The following is an 18,904-nucleotide window of genomic DNA, read 5'->3' on the forward strand; positions in this document are numbered from 1 at the left end:
GTTTGGAAAAAGAAAAAGTTAGCCAGCAGCGCTCCAAACGCAGAGCAAACAACAAAGAGGAGGACGCTCTCGTTGAATGATCAGCCTGTACAACGTTTTATATCATTGAGCCTGTTTCAGGAGGCTTGCTAGACACGCTTTTCATTGAATTCTCTGACTTAAGCTGCAGTCTCAAAACTTGGCGAGATGATTTTGTGTGGGACTTGGTCTGTCCTCCTCTTTCTGCCTATGGTGATATCCGCTCAATATCAAGGAGACAACGGAATTGTCATCCCGGAGCATGGATTCTGCCAACCAATCTCCATACCCCTGTGCACGGACATCGCCTACAACCAAACCATCATGCCCAACTTAGTCGGCCACTACAACCAGGAGGATGCAGGGCTGGAGGTGCACCAGTTCTACCCGTTGGTGAAGGTACAGTGCTCCCCGGAGTTGAAATTCTTCCTGTGCTCCATGTACGCGCCCGTTTGCACTGTCCTGGAGAAGGCCATCCCACCTTGCAGGTCCATCTGCGAGAGGGCCAAGCAGGGCTGCGAAGCCCTCATGAACAAGTTTGGCTTTCAATGGCCCGATCGACTCCGCTGCGAGAACTTCCCCGTGCTGGGTGACGGTCAAATCTGCGTGGGACAAAACGACTCCTCTGCCGCCACTGTCCCGCCCTTGCCCGTTCCAGGCACCCAGGACGTCTCGCTAGTCCCCGGCCATGACAAGCCCTTCCGTTGCCCCAGTGCACTCGCGGTGCCCCCTTACTTAAACTACATGTTCCTGGAGGAGAAGGACTGTGCCGCTCCGTGTGAGCCGGCCCGGGGCGGCGGGTACATGTTTTTCACCGACAAGGAGATCCACTTCTCACGCATTTGGATTCTGGTCTGGTCGGTCCTGTGCTGCGCGTCCACCTTATTCACAGTCACCACTTATTTAGTTGACATGCAGCGGTTCAGGTACCCTGAGAGGCCCATCATCTTCCTGTCAGGCTGCTACACCATGGTCTCCATCGCTTACATCGCAGGCTTCTTTCTTGGCGACAAAGTGGTGTGCAATGAGAGCTTTAACCCAGATGGCTACAAGACTATCGTCCAGGGCACCAAGAAGGAAGGGTGCACCATCCTTTTTATGATGCTCTACTTTTTCAGCATGGCCAGCTCCATCTGGTGGGTCATCCTATCCCTCACCTGGTTCCTGGCGGCGGGGATGAAGTGGGGCCACGAGGCCATCGAGGCCCACTCCCAGTACTTCCACCTGGCGGCCTGGGCGGTGCCGGCCATCAAAACAATCAGCATCCTGGCCATCGGGCAACTCGAGGGCGATGTGCTGAGCGGCGTGTGCTTCGTCAGCCTCAGCAACCTGGACCCCCTGCGAGGTTTTGTCCTGGCGCCGCTCTTCATCTACCTGTTCATCGGGACCTCCTTTTTACTGGCCGGCTTCGTTTCGCTCTTCCGCATCCGTACCATCATGAAGCACGACGGCACCAAGACAGAGAAGCTGGAGCGCCTCATGGTGCGCATCGGCGTCTTCAGCGTACTCTACACCGTTCCCGCCACCATCGTGATCGCATGCTTCTTCTATGAGCAGGCCTTCCGCCCGCACTGGGAGCGCAGCTGGGTCAGCCACAGCTGCAGGAGCCTGGCCATCCCGTGCCCGGCGCAAACAGGGCCCCGCATGACGCCAGACTTCACCGTCTACATGATCAAGTACCTGATGACGCTCATTGTGGGCATCACGTCTGGGTTCTGGATCTGGTCCGGGAAAACGCTGCATTCCTGGCACAAGTTTTACACCCGGCTGACAAACGGCAAACACGGAGAGACCACCGTGTAGGATGAAGGGCCCGCCGCAAGCTCTTGGACGGGCGGATTTGTGCTTTTCATGGTGGCTGTGTGTTGGAGTGAGGAGGGGGCGAGTTATTCGGCATTCCGAGCTGCGAAACTAACAAGTGTTTGGGTTTTGATTGACCAAGCAGCGAGTTGGATTAATGAGGAACGGGACAGCCTGACTGAACAAACACACAACAAACATGGCCGACGTCGCCATGTGCTGAAATGCTCACCTCCTCCTCCTCTTCCTTCTACTCTTTGTCCTCCTTGGCTCCATGATCCAGCAGTCAAGAAAGGAGCACAATGAACATTTCACATGTAATTAAATCTAAGTGTAAATAGTAATTGTAAAAACATGAAATTATATATTTGTATTTAAAAAAAAAAAAAACACTTCTGCCTAACTGTCAGTGTAATTGCTTATTTTTTTGAACTCCAACAAGCCAAATAAATCTGCTCCCCATGAAAAAAAAATAATGATAACATTTGCAGTAATGTGAGCCTGATTCATGCTGGATTTTTGTATGAATTGCATGTAAAAAAAAAATAAATAATAATAATAATTGACATGAAATAATTTCAAATTCTGTCAGCAAAATGTACAAATGACCCACTTAACTTTATTACTGTATGTAGTCACTTTATATGGAAACTACTAAATACTATTGTGTAGTTATGCAACTAACATAAATGATCATATTTTATTTTGCATAAAAAATATTGGGTCGGAATGATTGCTGATAGAAATTGCTCACTTGATGTCATGCGTTCATACTTTCTATTTCCCAGTTTTGATTTCTCTTTACATCCTGGGTGATGTGCTTGTTCTTTCCAAAATAGAACATCACTAATTGGAGATCTCATCTATTTTCAAATGCGGGCGGACAGGAAGCGTCATTCAGCGGCATTATGTCAGGCGAACATTGAACATGGCACAACGTGTCCCTGCGGGCTAGTAAAATAGCATTATGCCTCACAGCTATACATAATATAATCATCAGTGTGATGACAACAAAATCCTTCATAGTTGTAAAGAATCGAGAACATTATGAGACAACAATTATCTGATGCTATATTGCTAACCAAAATGTATGAATGATTGACATCTTTGGGCAGTCGTATAGCTTGGGCTCGTCACGTGTATGTATACGTTTTTAGAATGTCCATATTTCACCTGTTGTGCAAGAATAACCAAAGTTGTTGCGTAAATTTAGTAGGATGATGTACAAAAAGTAATAGACTCTGTGCTAACTGCTTTTATAGCATTACCATTGCATCGTATCAGCCATATTTGTGGAATACTTGTAGTGTGTGTGACACATGTTAATTCTTTGTACAGTTTCCTACTAAATTGTCCCAAGGTCACATCAAACCAAAAATATGTGTCAATCCAAATGTGGAGATTAAACACCTACTTGTCAAACTGAATGATTCATGTAGCGTATGTTCCTCCTTTATACTGTATGTGCCCAAAAGTGATTAAACACAGTCTTGGCTGAAGACTCAAGAGTCTAAAAGATGGCCATGTTGTTTTCACAGAAAGGGTTGGATCTCCAAATACAGCGGAACCTCCAAAGTCTAATTATTGTTAATATTTTTAAAAACAAATGCTTCATTGGAGGTAATGTGAGGTAAATCATCATAAAAGCTGTACAGTATTATAACTAACTGTACAGCCAATATTTTAAGTAGCATCGTCACAATGAAGAAAAGTTATCTACTGTATAATCAAACTAAAACAAACCACCCTTTAAAGCGGAAGTCAACCTAAAAAATGTATTTACAACAATATGTTCCAGGCAACCCCAATAGTCTAAACACGGAATTCTGATTAATATGGTGTTTGTGAAAAAATGAGTTAAGCAGCAAAATCCACCTGTTTATTTCCATCTCAGGGGGCGCCGAGTTTGCTACTGGCTGTCACCTGAAAATGACATCACAGTTGCTCAGGTAATGGCCAATCACGGGTCACCTGTTTTCTAAAGCTGAGCATTTTCAGTTGACAGCAAAGTGGCCAAATGGCTGCCGCCTGAGATGAATAACAATGGGTTGGTTTTACTGCTCAATTCATATCCCATGAACTCTATATTCATCAGAATGCCTTGTTTGGACTAGCAAGCACATACAACTGGTTATTGAAAATACATTTTTTGGATTGGCTTACCCTTAAAAGCAGGAAAAATTAGCTTTTTGCTGGTAATTTTTCATGCTTGCTGTTAACCATTTTGCTTAAAGCTACATTTTTAACATTAGCGTCTACTCTGTATTCATGCTCAAGTTTTTGTAAGTGGTGGCATGGTGGACGAGTGGTTATCGCTCCTCCCTCTCAGTTTGTCAGCTTGAGGTTCAAATCCGGACTTTGCCTTTCCAGTGTGGAGTTGCTCGCCGTGCCTATGTGAGTTTTCCTGCGACACTGCAAAGCTTGTTTCTTAGGCTAAGTGGAGACTGAAATTGTCTTTTGGTGTGAATGGTTGTTTGTCCTGCAGTTGGCTGGAGACCAATCTTAAGTGTAGCCTGCCTCTCCCACAAAGTCAGCTGGAAGCGGCCTTAGCTCACCGTCGACCCACGTGGCAATAGTTTGTGTAGAAAATAGGTTGGTGGTGTTGCTCATAGTGTACTGAACAGCTCGGGATTTTCTTATACGAAACAGTCCATTCTAATTCCTGTTCTACGGTTATCATTGCACAAAAAAATGTGTAAATGCGTGTGAACAAATTCCAATAGCTCGTCACTGTACCGAAATTTCAGAAGCTGAATGTTTTGTTTTTTAATTTTATGGATGACATTTTGGGAGCATTCAATGTTAGAGCTTCCTAAATTGTTAATAAAAATGAGACAAGAGGCCTATTGGCAGCATAATGACGGTGGCCATCACAAAGAAAACAGTTCCTGTGGTACGGTGGTTGTAAATGATCTTGCAATCTGTGAGAATGTGACCTCACCAAATGGTGGCTCGCCTCACACATAACACCACCAAGTGCAAAACAAAAAAAAGAGAAAGAAAAGGAAAAAAAACAACCCCTTTTGTTCGACAGGCCGCGGTTAAAACAACACAGGGATCATCTGGCGAGAAACGCCTGCGCCATCGGATAGGCGTGAAAGCGTTCCCGCCTGCCTGCCTGCCTGCCTGCCTGTTTGTTGGAAGGAACATAAAAAGAAAAAAACAAGGTGGTTTCAGCATTCTCCTCTGCCAAACTGGAATCCCCCAAGCTGTGCTCCTCAGCTCCAGTGGATGCATCTCCGCGCTGATGTCATGAAGGCCACGGGTGTGTGTGTGCGTGTATTTGGTTGCTGGGGAGGGAGAGCTGGGAAGCTGATCCTGTCGCCTCGCAGGCAGGGAGGCTTCGGAGCTCCAAATGTACCATTGTGTGCGTGCATGTAATCATATTAGTTTACTGGGAGGCTTCAGTCTTTCTATACAGTCTCCTATGACCTGCCGGACAAGAACGTCTTTCTTGTGTTCTTATCTCCTATCTGGGCTTGGCTGCAGATGGGCTTGAACAACAGACAGTTAGAGTTGATGAAAGGTAGGAAGAGATATGAGACATAAATCGACCTGTGCCTCTCTTTCTCGCTGTCTATTCTAGCCCTATCCCGGCTCCCCCGCCCTGCTTTGCTCCTCTCTCCGCTCAGATGAATGGAGGGAATGTGAGTGAGTCAGTGGAGCGGCGCTAGGCCTCGGCCTACAGTGACAGACAGTCTCCAGTGCGCTGCTCACTTCAAAGTGCTGCTGAAACCTGACTAGCTCCTTGTAAACACTGCTGCCTGGCCCCCAAAGCCCCCACCCCACCCTCCTCCCCCTCCCTGCCTCCCTCCACTTCCTGCGCTTAACTCAACTTAATGGCTGGCTTGTTTGGCTTTGCACCCAAGCAGAGAGGCGAGCGAGGGAACGGGAGAATGGCTCCGGGAGGACGGCGAAAGGGATTGTTTCAGGGTGAAAAAGGCGCGGGCTTTGGAGAGCCTGATGGAAAACCTGCGTTTGCAGAGAACATAGAATGAGAACACACCCCTGTTAAAATAGCAGATTTTTTCCTTTTTCATGTTAACACCATGGGCACAATGTGGCCTGTAATTTATATAGTTGAAAAGAGACATACAGTATCTGTTTGGAGGACAGGCTACATATAAATACAGTACAATAGGCTGGATGTATCCAAGTGCACAATAAAAATACAGTGCAACCTCCAAGAATGTGTTCAACCAGCACAGTCAAAACATATCCAAATTAAATCAAATAAATCCTGAGGCTCTCAAACTTTTTACATCAAGAACCTCCTAAAAAAAATATAATTCCACCACCGTCATGATGAGTCACATCCAAATATAGTAGCTAGGCCTAGGTTTTAGTCAAAAATGGGGCTTTGCATATATTTATATATTCATATAGAAATATTCAATATTATTGCAAACCATTCTTAAATATAGGGGAAAATAATTAAAAAAATATGTATCCAAGCAGTATTTAGATAATGATTCAATTAAAATATATCGCACATAAAATGTAAAAAAAAATAAAATAAAATACAGTACATCTAAAAAAAAAAAAAAAAAAAAACATCTGCTAAAGATTACAGTAAATGCATGTTTTGCACTTAAAATTAAATACAGCTAGACAACACTTAGGCAGTGACACGTAAAGAATCACTCAAATAATCTATTCTAGAGCCAAACAGTGACTGATAGAATATCTTTATTTACTGCACAGGCCTTACTGCCAGGTCTTACCCTGGGTAAAATACCAGATTTTCCTAAAACAATATGTAATGTTTGTTGTTGCGATATATCTAAAACAGGCCGTTAAGCTGTACAAGTTTAAAATTTATTTTTAAAATGTGCAAAAATATAAAACATATACAATCAACTGGTTGCATCTATGTACCTTAAAATTACCCTCCAACACAATCAAGTACTCTAGAACCCCATTGAACACAATATATCGCTCGGTTTTGAAACTCCGATTTGTTGACATTCAAAACAAACCAAGTCAAATAAATGTGTTCCAGACCTAGACTGTCGCGCTCATCAAACATTGATTAACTGCACAACTTTTTAAAATAGCATGTTTGATGTTTTGTTTTTTTAAAGGGTGTCCACAAAAGCAATCCCTGATATAGTTTTATTGTAATATTCTTTCATACTTAGTATCTACAGATGCATGATTTACTTAGTGCAAGGATGACAGCACCCAAGCATGGAAGCTTGTCCATATTTGGAAGTGTGTGCCGACCAGGAAGTACGAGGGAGGCTTTTCCTTCTGGTTGCTCTATTGCTGTTAGCACTCTGAAATCACTCCGCCAGCCCCTTTCCTATTGCATGGGCCTTCTGACGTCACAGCTAACACCTCGACGAGGCATCGTGTTCCATCCTCGCAGCACATAGCACAATGAACGGGTTCGTTGATGGTACGCTGTGTTGCTAAGTGCAGTGTGAAAAGGATTTAAGGAAGACACGCCAACCATCAGGCCACCCTGCTTCTAATTATCAAGCAATCTAATGGAAATTCAGTCAGTCTTGTTCAATGTATATTTGCACTCTAAAAACAGTTGGGTCAAAAATAACCCAACTATGGGTCAAAAATGGAACGATCCTCTACTTGGGTCGATTTGACCCAACTTTGAGTCAAGAAATTGGTCTTTCAGCATAAAACAACTCATAAATAATGGTCAGATCATTTACTTGGGTCAAAAAAATGGGTCATTTTGTATAAAACAACCCAGAAAATTGGGTCAAATTGACCCATAAAGTGGATCGGTCCATTTTTGATTCATGATTAATAATAATTAATCCAACTGTTTTTAGAGTGTGTTGAAATTAACTTGTTGCACACTGTTGTTACTTTGATTTTTTTTTTTTATGTCAGGACCGTTGTAAACTAAAGACCCCCTATACACCAACAGATTTTATTCTGTCCTGATTGAGTTTTTTTTTTGTGTGCTAAATATAGCCCCTCCTAGCTCCCTATCACGTCAGACAAACTTGCCTTTCGATAAGGCCTGTGTTTACTTTCTAATCCACTGACTTTGAATCCTTTTGTTAGCGTCCAAGAGGGAAAATAGGCGTGCATTCTTCCTGATGATGTTGATATTTCAGCTAAAGGTTATTGCGTGAGACCTTGAAACATCTGGAAACAGAATCAAATGCTTTGCCGTTGACTCATCCAGGTTGCCGTCTAGCGGCGTCTTGTAGGGTTGATGATGATGATGATGATGCCTCGCCAAACTGCGGACGGGATCATTCACGCAGCCTTCACTTTTCCGTCGACACCCGCTCCTCTGGGTGTCGGTCGTCTCCTGTGCCCCTTGGCTCGGATGTTGGCTCCTGCACGCTAATTTTTGCTCGCTCGAGGGCAAGAAGGGACAAGCCGGGCGTCTCGGCTAAGTTAGGAAGAATGCTCCCGCAGACCTTTATTGTGATGTGGCTCTTAATGTAAGATGGCCTTCTTGGAGAGGGATCACGTTATGAGTGCCTTCGCCTGAATGCAACACGTTTTAACTCTTTGGAGACGTTATCTCACTAATATCAGGTTTGTGTAAAAGGTGGTTTGAAGACAAAGGGAAAGTGGGGAGGGAACATCCAGACATGCAACCGAGCCTGTTTCTCATCATATCCTGGCACAGGCCCAAGAAGAACTCAACCTCTGCACTCTGGATTAGTTGCAGTCATACATTATGATGAACCATAGGGGAGCAGCGGACATTTTCCAGAACACATCTATCTATCCCGTGCGCCCTTGAAATCTCCAAAGGAAGTCTAAGATCTTCTCTCGCACTCCCCCCCTCCTGTCGATGCGTTCCGATGGCCGCCGTTGAGAATTGGGCTGAGCTCAGCACGCTGGCGCATCACTTTTTGGACTTGGACGCCAGACGCTAACCACGAGGAAGGATTGTGATACAGCCGCAGAGAGCTCACTTTTTGCAATGTTCAAAATGTGCGGCCAACCTAAATACCACTGCGTTGTAGCGTCCAGGCGATAGCTAGACACTCACTGGCAGTGGGTCAGCAAGGCCTTCTAGCACTGATCGAAATTTACATTCTAATTTCAAATATTTGACTATAGAATTGAATCAATTTACGGGTGAAACAAGTGCTCGACTAATTTGATTTAAAAAAATGCTACGAATTTCTTCTGCCTCTGGAAATTGTTTATTTCATGTGCACCCACATTTTTTTTATGAAAGCTATCTTTCTCCATATACATTCGTTTTTAAATTGGCCTATGCCGCACATGACGGCTGGCTTGACTTCAACACCTCGTCCTGAAATCATGTTCAATCGCTATTTAAGGCTGCTCAAAAACTGCTAATTCATTCTGTCATTGTATGATATGGCACCATTCACCAGCGTTTATGGCTAGTGACTAGCTCATTGAAAAGCATTGGACTTTGGAACGTTGTAAATTTCATTAAAGTTTAATTGACGTATATGACTCCGCAACACTTTGATGCTTCATGAAAACCTGATACGTATGTAAAGTATGTATGTATGTAAGTCATTGCTCCATTTTTAACAAACCAGATTTACTCAAATGTGCTCTTTTAACCTCCAAAAGTGATACTGTGGTTCTGATGTCACTTTGTTCCGTAGGTCAAAACCTTCCCTACTGATGTTTCTAGACTTGAAAATGCAGTTTGTAAGCTATGAACAATTTAAATTGGCCATTTATTATTATGTGAAATGTGCCTATATTTCTTTTCTTGGATATTCATAATTCTTCCCAAAGCTTGATAAATCAATAGAAATTTCAGTAAGAAACCCAAATACTAAATACAGTATATTAGGTAGCTTTATCCCGATAACCAATTTATTCTCAACAGTCCAATCTTATCATTTCATAGTGTTTCTCTTGGCTGCACTGAATTCGGTACATTTATTTAATTATTTGGTCCCATAGTATTTCAACCTGCATGTGCGAATCAGCAGTACAAGCCGATGCAACTTAACTCAACTGTAACTCAACTGTATTAGCAATGGTAACGGGAGCAATAACATCATCCTTTATACAGTCTTTGATTGGCCGGACAGAGCAAGCCAAGTTTGAACAAGCAAAACACGTCTGGTGACTGTGATGTGTTTTATTTGTGTTTTTGTCACATGTATGTTGTTAGATAAATACAGATTTTGAACTACTCTTGATGCTGTACTTTTGTACTTCTTATATTGCGGTTTGGAATGACTTTATGACTGGATTCGGGGTGGTTATGAGGTCAACGGAGGAATGATGTCATCCACACTGATGTCCCGGAACCAAGTGAAGGCTCTAGCTTAGCAACAAGTAATCAGTAAATAAAATGGATGAGGGAATAGACACGTGTACACAATGTAACAGGATCCAATACATGAGTTGTACAAAAACAAAAGAATAACAACAAAAATTATTTTTTAAGTTCCATTTTGATTGACACTGTCAGATAAGCACATTATAAAGTCTTACTAGTGGATTTCTTTGTAATTATTCAGACAATAGAACATGTGACTCATCACGCTTCAAAACAGACCTTTTCATTTCACAACTTGACCTCTTTCTCATAGTTCACCCTTCCGTTGAAGCTAAATAATGTCACGGAATTATTAGTCACATGTCTCGGAATGATGCAGCCCAGTTTTGCACCACAGGAAACAAAAACTACTTGAATAAAGGCTTTGCTCAATTAAAATGACTGTGATTCTTAATGGAGTCTGGTATTGGTTTTCTTTAGATTGTGCAGGTATGCCCAACACAAATCACTAAGATGTTGATTCATTGGACTCGACAAGTCTTCCGCCATATTGCCTTGATAATTAGATCAACATGTTGGTCACGCCCGAGCTTTAATAGTAATTGGAGAGTGGCTTCACGCCTTCCTCCCCGCTTTTCTTTTCCTGGTGGCTCATTTTCACGCCTCGTGCACACCATTTGTCTGCTATTTTATTGCTCGTAGGCTGCTCAGGGGAGCCCATTAGAGGGGAAAGGGGGGGGGGGGGGGGGTACAGTCTTGCAATGGCAGGCAAGGTATCTGGCCCAGACTCTTTAAGGAAAAGCTGTGCATGTTATCAGGAAAGAAGAAGAAGAAGAACGACTTCAAGAGCCCCTCCAGCTGCTAAGCCGAGAGGTGCCGACAGCTGTCTGACAGATATTTTGGGAGCCTGGAGCATGCCTGGGATAATAATGGGCTTGATTGGGAGGAGTGTTTGTGTGTATGTGCGTGTGTGCATGCAGGCATTGGAATGGTAAATGTGGAACCAGATACCACAGCGCGAACACATGCTCGCCACTGTCTCTAAAGCTTCAGTAGCGAATGATAACACACAAGCAGGCAACAAGTTGTTGTGTTGGACAATTAAAGCTCTTTGTGGTTAAGCTACAATGTTTGTTTAAGGGAGCAAAATATGTTCACACTTATGACATAAAGCAGCCATGGTAGAATGATGTTTGGGGGAGCATTTTGTCGTTGGATATGCGCTGTAATAAAAACATGGAGGCACCAAAACAAATCATGAGTGACTTGCGGCGGTGATTGGTGCAAAACAACATGCTATTTTTAGGAAAAGTTGTAGTATTATGAGAATAAAGTTGATGTGGTTTTTTTATTTAAGTTTTAGGAAAAAGCTTTTCATCTTACCAGTGGCGTACAAAAAAATGGGTGGGGGCTGGTCATGGCCACCCGAGTCAGTCTCTGGCCACCCCACATGAGAATAATTAAGAAAATTTTGTGTCATTGTGCTTTTTAGATATAAATTAAATGAATGGGCCATCAATGCAAAATGGGGTCGCTGTCGGTGGCAATTGATCCCGTTGGTAGGCTGTTAGCTAGCTAATCAGTGCATGAGATAGAAGTATGGTAAACTACAGTATGAGCGAGGGCAAATAAAATAGCATCAATAAATTAAGCTCAACAAAATCTTGCTTTTTTGCTTAGACCTGATCCTCCTTGCATTACAGTATGATGATGGACATTATTCTGGATATGTGTGCATTTTATTTCATTTCGACTGTGGATGGTATGGTAAGCCCACGTGCACACTTATGGCCCACCTCCCAGTGAGATGTTTTGTCATTCTGGCTACCCCACTGAAAAATTTCAGGCTGTGCCTCTGAATTTAATGTCGCTTTTATTTTTCAAATTATCACTTATAGTAATTTTCCAGAAAAAAATCTGAATTTATGACAATAAAGTCATATTACGAAACTAACAGAAGTGGTTTTAGACCAAAAACAAGTTGGTTTTTTTTAGGAGAATTTTTTTTTTCAGCATTTACAGCAATAAAAAAAAATCATAAAATGAGAATAAAGTTGTATTATTTTACTCACCTTCAAAAATTTACTTTTTACTTGAACAAGTTGTACTTTTTTGTAAAAAAAAAAAGATAAAAAAAAAAGCAAATACTCTTGTTAGTGTGCAACATTGTTGTCTTGAAAAAAAAAAAAAAAACATTAGGGGTGAGCCAAAAAGTAGATTCTCATAAAAATCGCAATTCTCATTTAGTATGATTCAGAATCGATTTTAAATGGCCCAAAATAGATTTTATTTAAATTATTTTATACTGTCTTCCCTTTGTTTGTGCGTGCCTTTATTGGGAGCGCTGTTCATGTTGTACCAGATTTGGCCACTTAAAAGCAGTGTGGTTCCACACGGTCTGATACACTGTTAAGTTGTAGCCACATTAGAGAGTAGAAGGAAAAAGTCACGATCAAGTTATTCCAATAAAAGTTGTTTGTTTTTTTGCAGCGTGGAGCCGTTCTTTTGAGTGAGAGAGTGAGCGAGTAGAGCAATAATTAGCATTAGCGAGTTAGACTGGAGTAGATCATTACGATTCCTTGAACATCTATAAATTGAAGCAAAAATCATTGTCAATCAATCATTTTGATTCAAAAATTGTTCTTAATCGAACATTGATTCTGAATCCAATCGCACACCCAAAAATCGGAATCGAATCGTGAAACATTCAAAGATTCCCTCCCCTAATTACTATACCATAACACAATTGTAGACCAACTTAGGTCAAATTTGCAACTTTTATTTGTTTCCCAGGTTCCCAGGTAAGCCTGATTCTCATTGGTCCATGCATGGCGCCTATGGAACACTTGTATGTGCAGCAGGTAACCCTCTACCGATCCCCCCACCTCCCACCACACAAATGCTCTAATCCGGTGTGCCACTATAATTTCTCTCCCATGAGCGTCTGCGGGGCCCGGGGGCTTTGATGATGACTTATTGAGTAGGCTCCTCTCTGGCGAGCGTGCCCCCCACGCTCCAGCCCCCACTCCTAACCCGCTGTTTAAATGGAGGCCCTCTAAACAGCCCTGTCTGAGGAATTTACAGCGCTGGCCCCGTCCAGGAGAGAGAGAGAGAGAGAGAGAGAGAGAGAGAGAGAGAGAGAGAGAGAGAGGGAAGCGGGGAGGGAGGCACACTGCAGCCTTGTCCCGACACAGCCAAGAGGGGAATGAACAGCTTCGGGCAAGGTGTGTGTGTCTGTGTGCATGTGCATGCGCGTGTGTGTGTGCTTCTCCTCGACCTGCGTGTGTGTTCGCTTGCTCCTTGTACTGCTTGCTGAGCTGGTGTTCATGAGTGTACGTCCCAAGATGAATGAGCGAGTGGTTATAGGAGACTCTCCAGCTCTGTAGGATCTCTGTAATTCCATGTAATCACTTCCATGTGGGCCTGACAGCACGGCGGCCCAAAGGTGCACACACACACAAAAAAAAGAAGCTTTTTCATGCTAGGCTATGCTATTGTAGCATAGGGTTTGTTTGTTTTTGTTTTTTTGGTGCACTCACACATATATGGTCTCCCAGGCGGGAAGTGAATTCACACCAACCTCCACCGAAGTCAAGTGACGGTAACCACTCCGCCACCCGGAGCCCTCTATTGCAGCATAGGTGTGTTGTCAGCAAAAAAGGAGGTGACGCCGCATAAGGGGCAGGGGCCAAAGTGACCCACCAAACCCAGCAGATGGCGCCATTTTGCTTGCTTTTCAGTACAATGTACAGTATCATTTAATAAAGGTTAGTGAAAGGTAAGTGAATCACCAGGTGCATTATCGACAATTAAACACTTCCTTCAATTAGAGACCTTACTTGTACCATCAAAAACTAAAATGATCTCAGATGCTAACCAAAACAGCAGCACCAAATCACGTAAACACTGACTATATAATTTTTTTTTTTTAGAAATAAAGAAATATTAAGAGAAAAAAAGGGTCATATTTTTTCCTGAATAGATTGGTGGGGGTGGGGGGTGTGAGGTGAGCTGGGGGTGGGGGGTGGTGGGATGGTCATATTCTTACAAGAGCACTCTACAACTTTTTTTACACTGGAAAAAAAGGTAATATTATGAGAAACAAACAGGGAACAAAAACCTGTTTTTTCCCCAAAAATAAATTTGCATTGTTATTGTATTATCAAGTAATATGATATTATTATTATTATTATTATTATTATTATTATTATTATTATTATATTTTTTTTTTTTTAAATAATAATGATAATAATAATAATTTATCATGGTAGCATTTTTTCAGATGTAATAGGAAGAATAAATTCATGCTTTTTTTGGCATAAATAGTCATCATATACTGAAAAGAATACCTAAAAAAATAGTCATCATTTTACGAGAAAGAGATTGAAAGTGACTGGTTAGCACGTCCGCCTCCCAGTGCAGAGGATGTAAGATCGAGTCCGGGCTTCGGCCTTCCTGGGTGGAGTTTGCATGTTCTCCCCGTGCTTGCGTGGGTTTTCTCCGGGTGCTCCGGTTTCCTCCCACATTCCAAAGACATGCATGGCAGGTTGATTGGACACTCTAAATTGTCCATAGGTGTGATTGTGAGTATGGTTGTTCGTCTCTGTGTGCCCTGCAATTGGCTGGCAACCAGTTCAGGGTGTACCCCGCCTACTGCCCGAAGCCAGCTGGGATAGGCTCCAGCAACCCCGCGACCCTTGTGAGGACAAGCGGTTAGGAAAATGGATGGATGGATGGATGAGATTGAAAGTCTTTTTTATATTAAAAAAAAAAAACACTGATGGTGAGAATTTTATATTATTAATTAAAAGAATAACTAAAAACTAATAAAATGTCATAATGTGAAAATAGAGGCAACATTTTTCAATAACAAAGTAAATTTCATGAAATTAAGTTATTTTGTTATGCAAATAATACTACAAGGATAAAGTTTAGTTGTATTTTTCTGAAGGGAAAAAAAAGTACTTAAATATTGCAAGAGAATTCTAGTGAATATGAATAATCTTCAGTGTTAGGCCATACCACTTCCTCCCCGGTTCATCACTGAGTTGTGTAACGGGCTTGTTCCTCCACCCAAACTCTTCCGAGCATGCCTTTTCGGGAGCTTTTTCTAAATCTTGAATTTTATAAAAAACAAATACACTGTTATAATCTTTTTATCTTGAGGAGCTTCAACTTCATTCTAGTATGTTTTCCCGCAAGCACAATATGCAGGGAAACATTTGATCCCTTTTAGGGTTTGTTCTTCTGCACCCAACTCATCCGAGCAGGGATGGCTCCAGGATTTTTTTCTCTCATGGGCCTCAAGGGAAGCTTGACCGACACAAAAGGAGGACTGAGAAAATAATTTCTAAATATATTTTAAAATATCAAATACAATGTCGAAAGGGCTTAATTTGTTCTTCATAGATTTTCTGATGGGGTTATGGCCCATCCCAGCCCAAATGTAGCGCCACCCCTTTTCTATCACAACGTTTGCCTTCGCAGTCCTTCTTCAGGGTCCTTGCATTGTTGCTGAAAGCATACACTTGGTCAGAATCTTGAGAGATAAGATTCATGGCAACTAATTGAGGTACATTGAAGCATTTATTGTCAATATTTAAAAGGTGCGGCCCAATACTTTTGAAGCTGCTCTCAAAACTGAGTATGAGTTGTTGTTGTTGTTGCTTTTCCAAAAGTAAGTATAGCAATTGAGGCCAATTAAAAAGACATTGGCAGCGTAACGAGATGAGTTCTAAATAAGAATTTCTTTGGAAAGGCTTGCTTTTGATTGTTTTGTTGCCTTGCTGATGTCACGAGGCTCACAGTTGTTACGGTAAATAGTGCCATCTGCTGTTATTATGCTTTTGCTACAACAAGAAACTCACGTTTTTAAGGCCACTCTGCAAAGAAAAAAAAAATCTTAATATTAGGAGAATAAAGTTGTATTATTGCCTTACAGACAAAATAGTTATAAATTACAAGGTTACAAATACTTTTTGGAGTGGGCTGGGTGTTTTTTTTTTTTTTTATAAACAAGTTACAGTTCAAATAATTAACAATAACTATAAGGCTTTTAACTTTTATTCTATATCATGAGGGAAAAGTCACCTTTCTCTGGGTGAAAAGAAATCTTAATAGTATGACATAGTATGATAATAGTAAGTGATCATTTCTCAAGATAATAGCCTTTCTTTTTTTTTAAGAAACTTGCAATATTGGAAGACAAATGTCATAATTCTTTGTGATAGTCTTTTCCCCATAAAATAAGTTGAAGTTAGAATAATTTTTCTTCTTCTTTACATAGCCATTACATTGTGAGAATAAAGTCTTATTGTCTCAGAAAAAAATCATAATATAAGAACAACAATATTTTTTTCGAATTAAACTATGCAATTAATGTTTGGACAACTTGTAATATTAAGGGTATTTTATGAGAAAGTGACAAGGATAGTCTGAAATTTTCTAGTCATATTTTCTAAAAGTCATAAAATATTACGAAATTGAAGTCATATAATTACAGAAATAAAATCTTTAAAAAATAAAATAATAATTTCTTTATGAAAAATTGCCATTTGATTTCTTCACATGGTCTCATAAAATTAAATTAGATTCTCTAGCCTGTTAATGTGGTCAAAAAAAGGAAGTCACATACTGTGTGTATTACTTTCTAAGGGTGTTCTCTTTCAGGGTTTGCTTAAACAGACTAAGAAAGAAAACAATGTTATCTCCTCGCCTCATCTCTGCCCGGAGCTGGAGGGCCACATTGACAGTTTCCGTGCGTCTGAGACAAGCTGAAGTAAGGTCAGAGGTCAGCAGTTTCACAGCCCCTTGCAAGATTGGTCATGCCGCTGCTGAAAGTTGAAGGCAGGCACGACCAGGACACAGGATGAAGTCAACTTTGTGTGCTACTAACAAATCTTTATTTGCTGCTACAAGGTTGCCACGTTCTGCAAAAAAAAAAGCCTTGTAGTGCAGGTAAATAGACGATAGAGGGCAGTGCAGTTCAATTGTACAGCTTGCTCAGGAGACGTTCGTTAATTTGTGCCGTTACCCTTTTGGTGGGCTTCACATTTGAGGGGAAAATTCATTTAATTTAGGGATCCAGAATGCAACAGCTCCCAAAGCTCATTCAGTAATAGCCCATTGAAAGTTTGAAAAAAAATCAGGCCCCGGCACCATGAGTTCCACTAATCGACAGAAAGTTGACTTGGGTGGATCCGTCGAACATAGGAAATACAAAAAAGTTTCAATGACCCTTGAAGTGAACAGGAAGTCCGCTTTTTTGGTTTGGAACAATCATTTCTCACTTAGAGTGACCAGAAAGTTAGAAAAATAGCAGGCCCCGGCCCACATCAATTCCACAGTTGTCCACGAAATTGGGTGGACATATTTAGCAAAACAAGATGTTTCAAGGCAACTTAATGCGTGAGCAAAATTCGACAAGAAGGCAGGAGTTTTGGTTTGAAGTAGTCATTTGCCATTCAGTCTCTTTGAGAGAAAAAAGGAGCCCCTGACATTAATTTCACCAATCAACACAAAGTTTGGTGGATGTGTCGTTCATAAAAGAACACAAGACAAAGTCTCAAGGTTCCATGCCCAGAATTGAACAGGAAATTGGCCATTTCGGTTCTACAAGGGAATTCATGTGGCCTTGACAAAAGGGCTAGATTGCTGAGCTTTCTCGCCAAAGATATTCAGTGACTTCAAACCTTCATTTGGAGGATTCCCCATTAAAAGGGTGCGAGGGCCTGTTCATGTTCATGGCTGCTCTCTTAGTTTTGCTCACATACCAATAAGTAACTGTGAAAGCAGGAAATAAATTGCTGCATTTCAAGCATGAGTACTTTACACGCCATGAAATTATGAAATGCTCGATAGCAAAACTGCCCACATTGTTTCTGGACTTTGAAGCAACCACTTCCTCAATGAAATATACAGATAAAAAATTAGATAGTCATCTTGTTCCTTGCACGCAATGATAGATGCAGTCTTGCATAGTTGCATTATCTGCAACCAAACCTGAAGTTTTTTATAAATTTAAATTTTGTTACATAGAAGAAAGACTGTTTCCAGGGAAAATTCTTTGCGGCCTCTTCCGTGTCAATCTGCAGGTTCCATCTGGACCCCTGTTCATGTTGACACTGGAGCAGCCGTGGTGGGATAATTGCACATCACAGCGGTTGTTTTTCCAGGGACGAGAGAGAGAGAGAGACCGCCTGCACGCATTCCATCAGGCCCGTCGAGGGGGGAGACCACTTGGCGGAGGTGGTGGGAGAGGCTCCAGACTCTATTGTGTCTGGCTCCTCCCTGGCACCGTTGGACAGTGGAACCCCTTCATGCGATGGTCAGCTACAGATTTGAAGCCATTTTTCCAATTGGAAATTATGGAAACCAATTATGTTTGAGGATCAAAATGTCATCTGCCATTATATTACTCTCTGTTGAGAGGACTATTCAGTATAAACAAAAGCCGCTTACTCGCTAACCAATAATAATAATAATAATAATAATCATAATACTAATGCATCAGATTTGTATAGCGCTCATCTGTACACTCAAAGAAAGACGTTTCCCATTGGATGGCTGCCAGTTAATTATAAATGTTAATACGAAAGGGATATTATAAAGGGTTTTTTTTGTTTTGAAAGAACATTATATTTACTTTGTAGTTATTTTTGTTTAGTTATTTTTTCAAGAAAAAGTTGTAATTTTGAAATTGTGTTAATTGTATTCATTTGATCATTCGAAAGAATACAAATATAAAAATGAAGTCAGGTTTTATTTTATTTTATGTTTTTACAAGATTATGCATAACCTTTTATAACTTTTTGGGTTAAAAAGTCAGGCTATGACAACGATACAGTAGTTTTTTGTTTTGTTTTTAATAAA

General features: G+C 41.3%; 1 protein-coding gene across 2 annotated transcripts; it reads left to right on the plus strand.

Moving 5' to 3' along the window:
- The first annotated feature begins 19 nt into the window (after nucleotides 1-19).
- Nucleotides 20-3,319, plus strand: fzd2 (frizzled class receptor 2). Of its 2 annotated transcripts, XM_077559472.1 has the most exons (2): nucleotides 20-1,500; nucleotides 1,576-3,319. In XM_077559472.1, exons 1-2 carry the CDS (start codon nucleotides 187-189, stop codon nucleotides 1,819-1,821), a joined length of 1,560 nt encoding a protein of 519 aa, XP_077415598.1. In that variant the 5' UTR covers nucleotides 20-186; the 3' UTR covers nucleotides 1,822-3,319. The 2 variants fall into 2 exon arrangements, with proteins under 2 accessions (XP_077415598.1, XP_077415596.1); XM_077559470.1 differs by having other exon boundaries at nucleotides 20-3,319.
- Nucleotides 3,320-18,904: the final 15,585 nt, after the last annotated feature.

This window comes from Vanacampus margaritifer, chromosome 2, assembly GCF_051991255.1.
Source record: "Vanacampus margaritifer isolate UIUO_Vmar chromosome 2, RoL_Vmar_1.0, whole genome shotgun sequence".
NCBI classification, from domain to species: Eukaryota; Metazoa; Chordata; class Actinopteri; order Syngnathiformes; family Syngnathidae; genus Vanacampus; species Vanacampus margaritifer.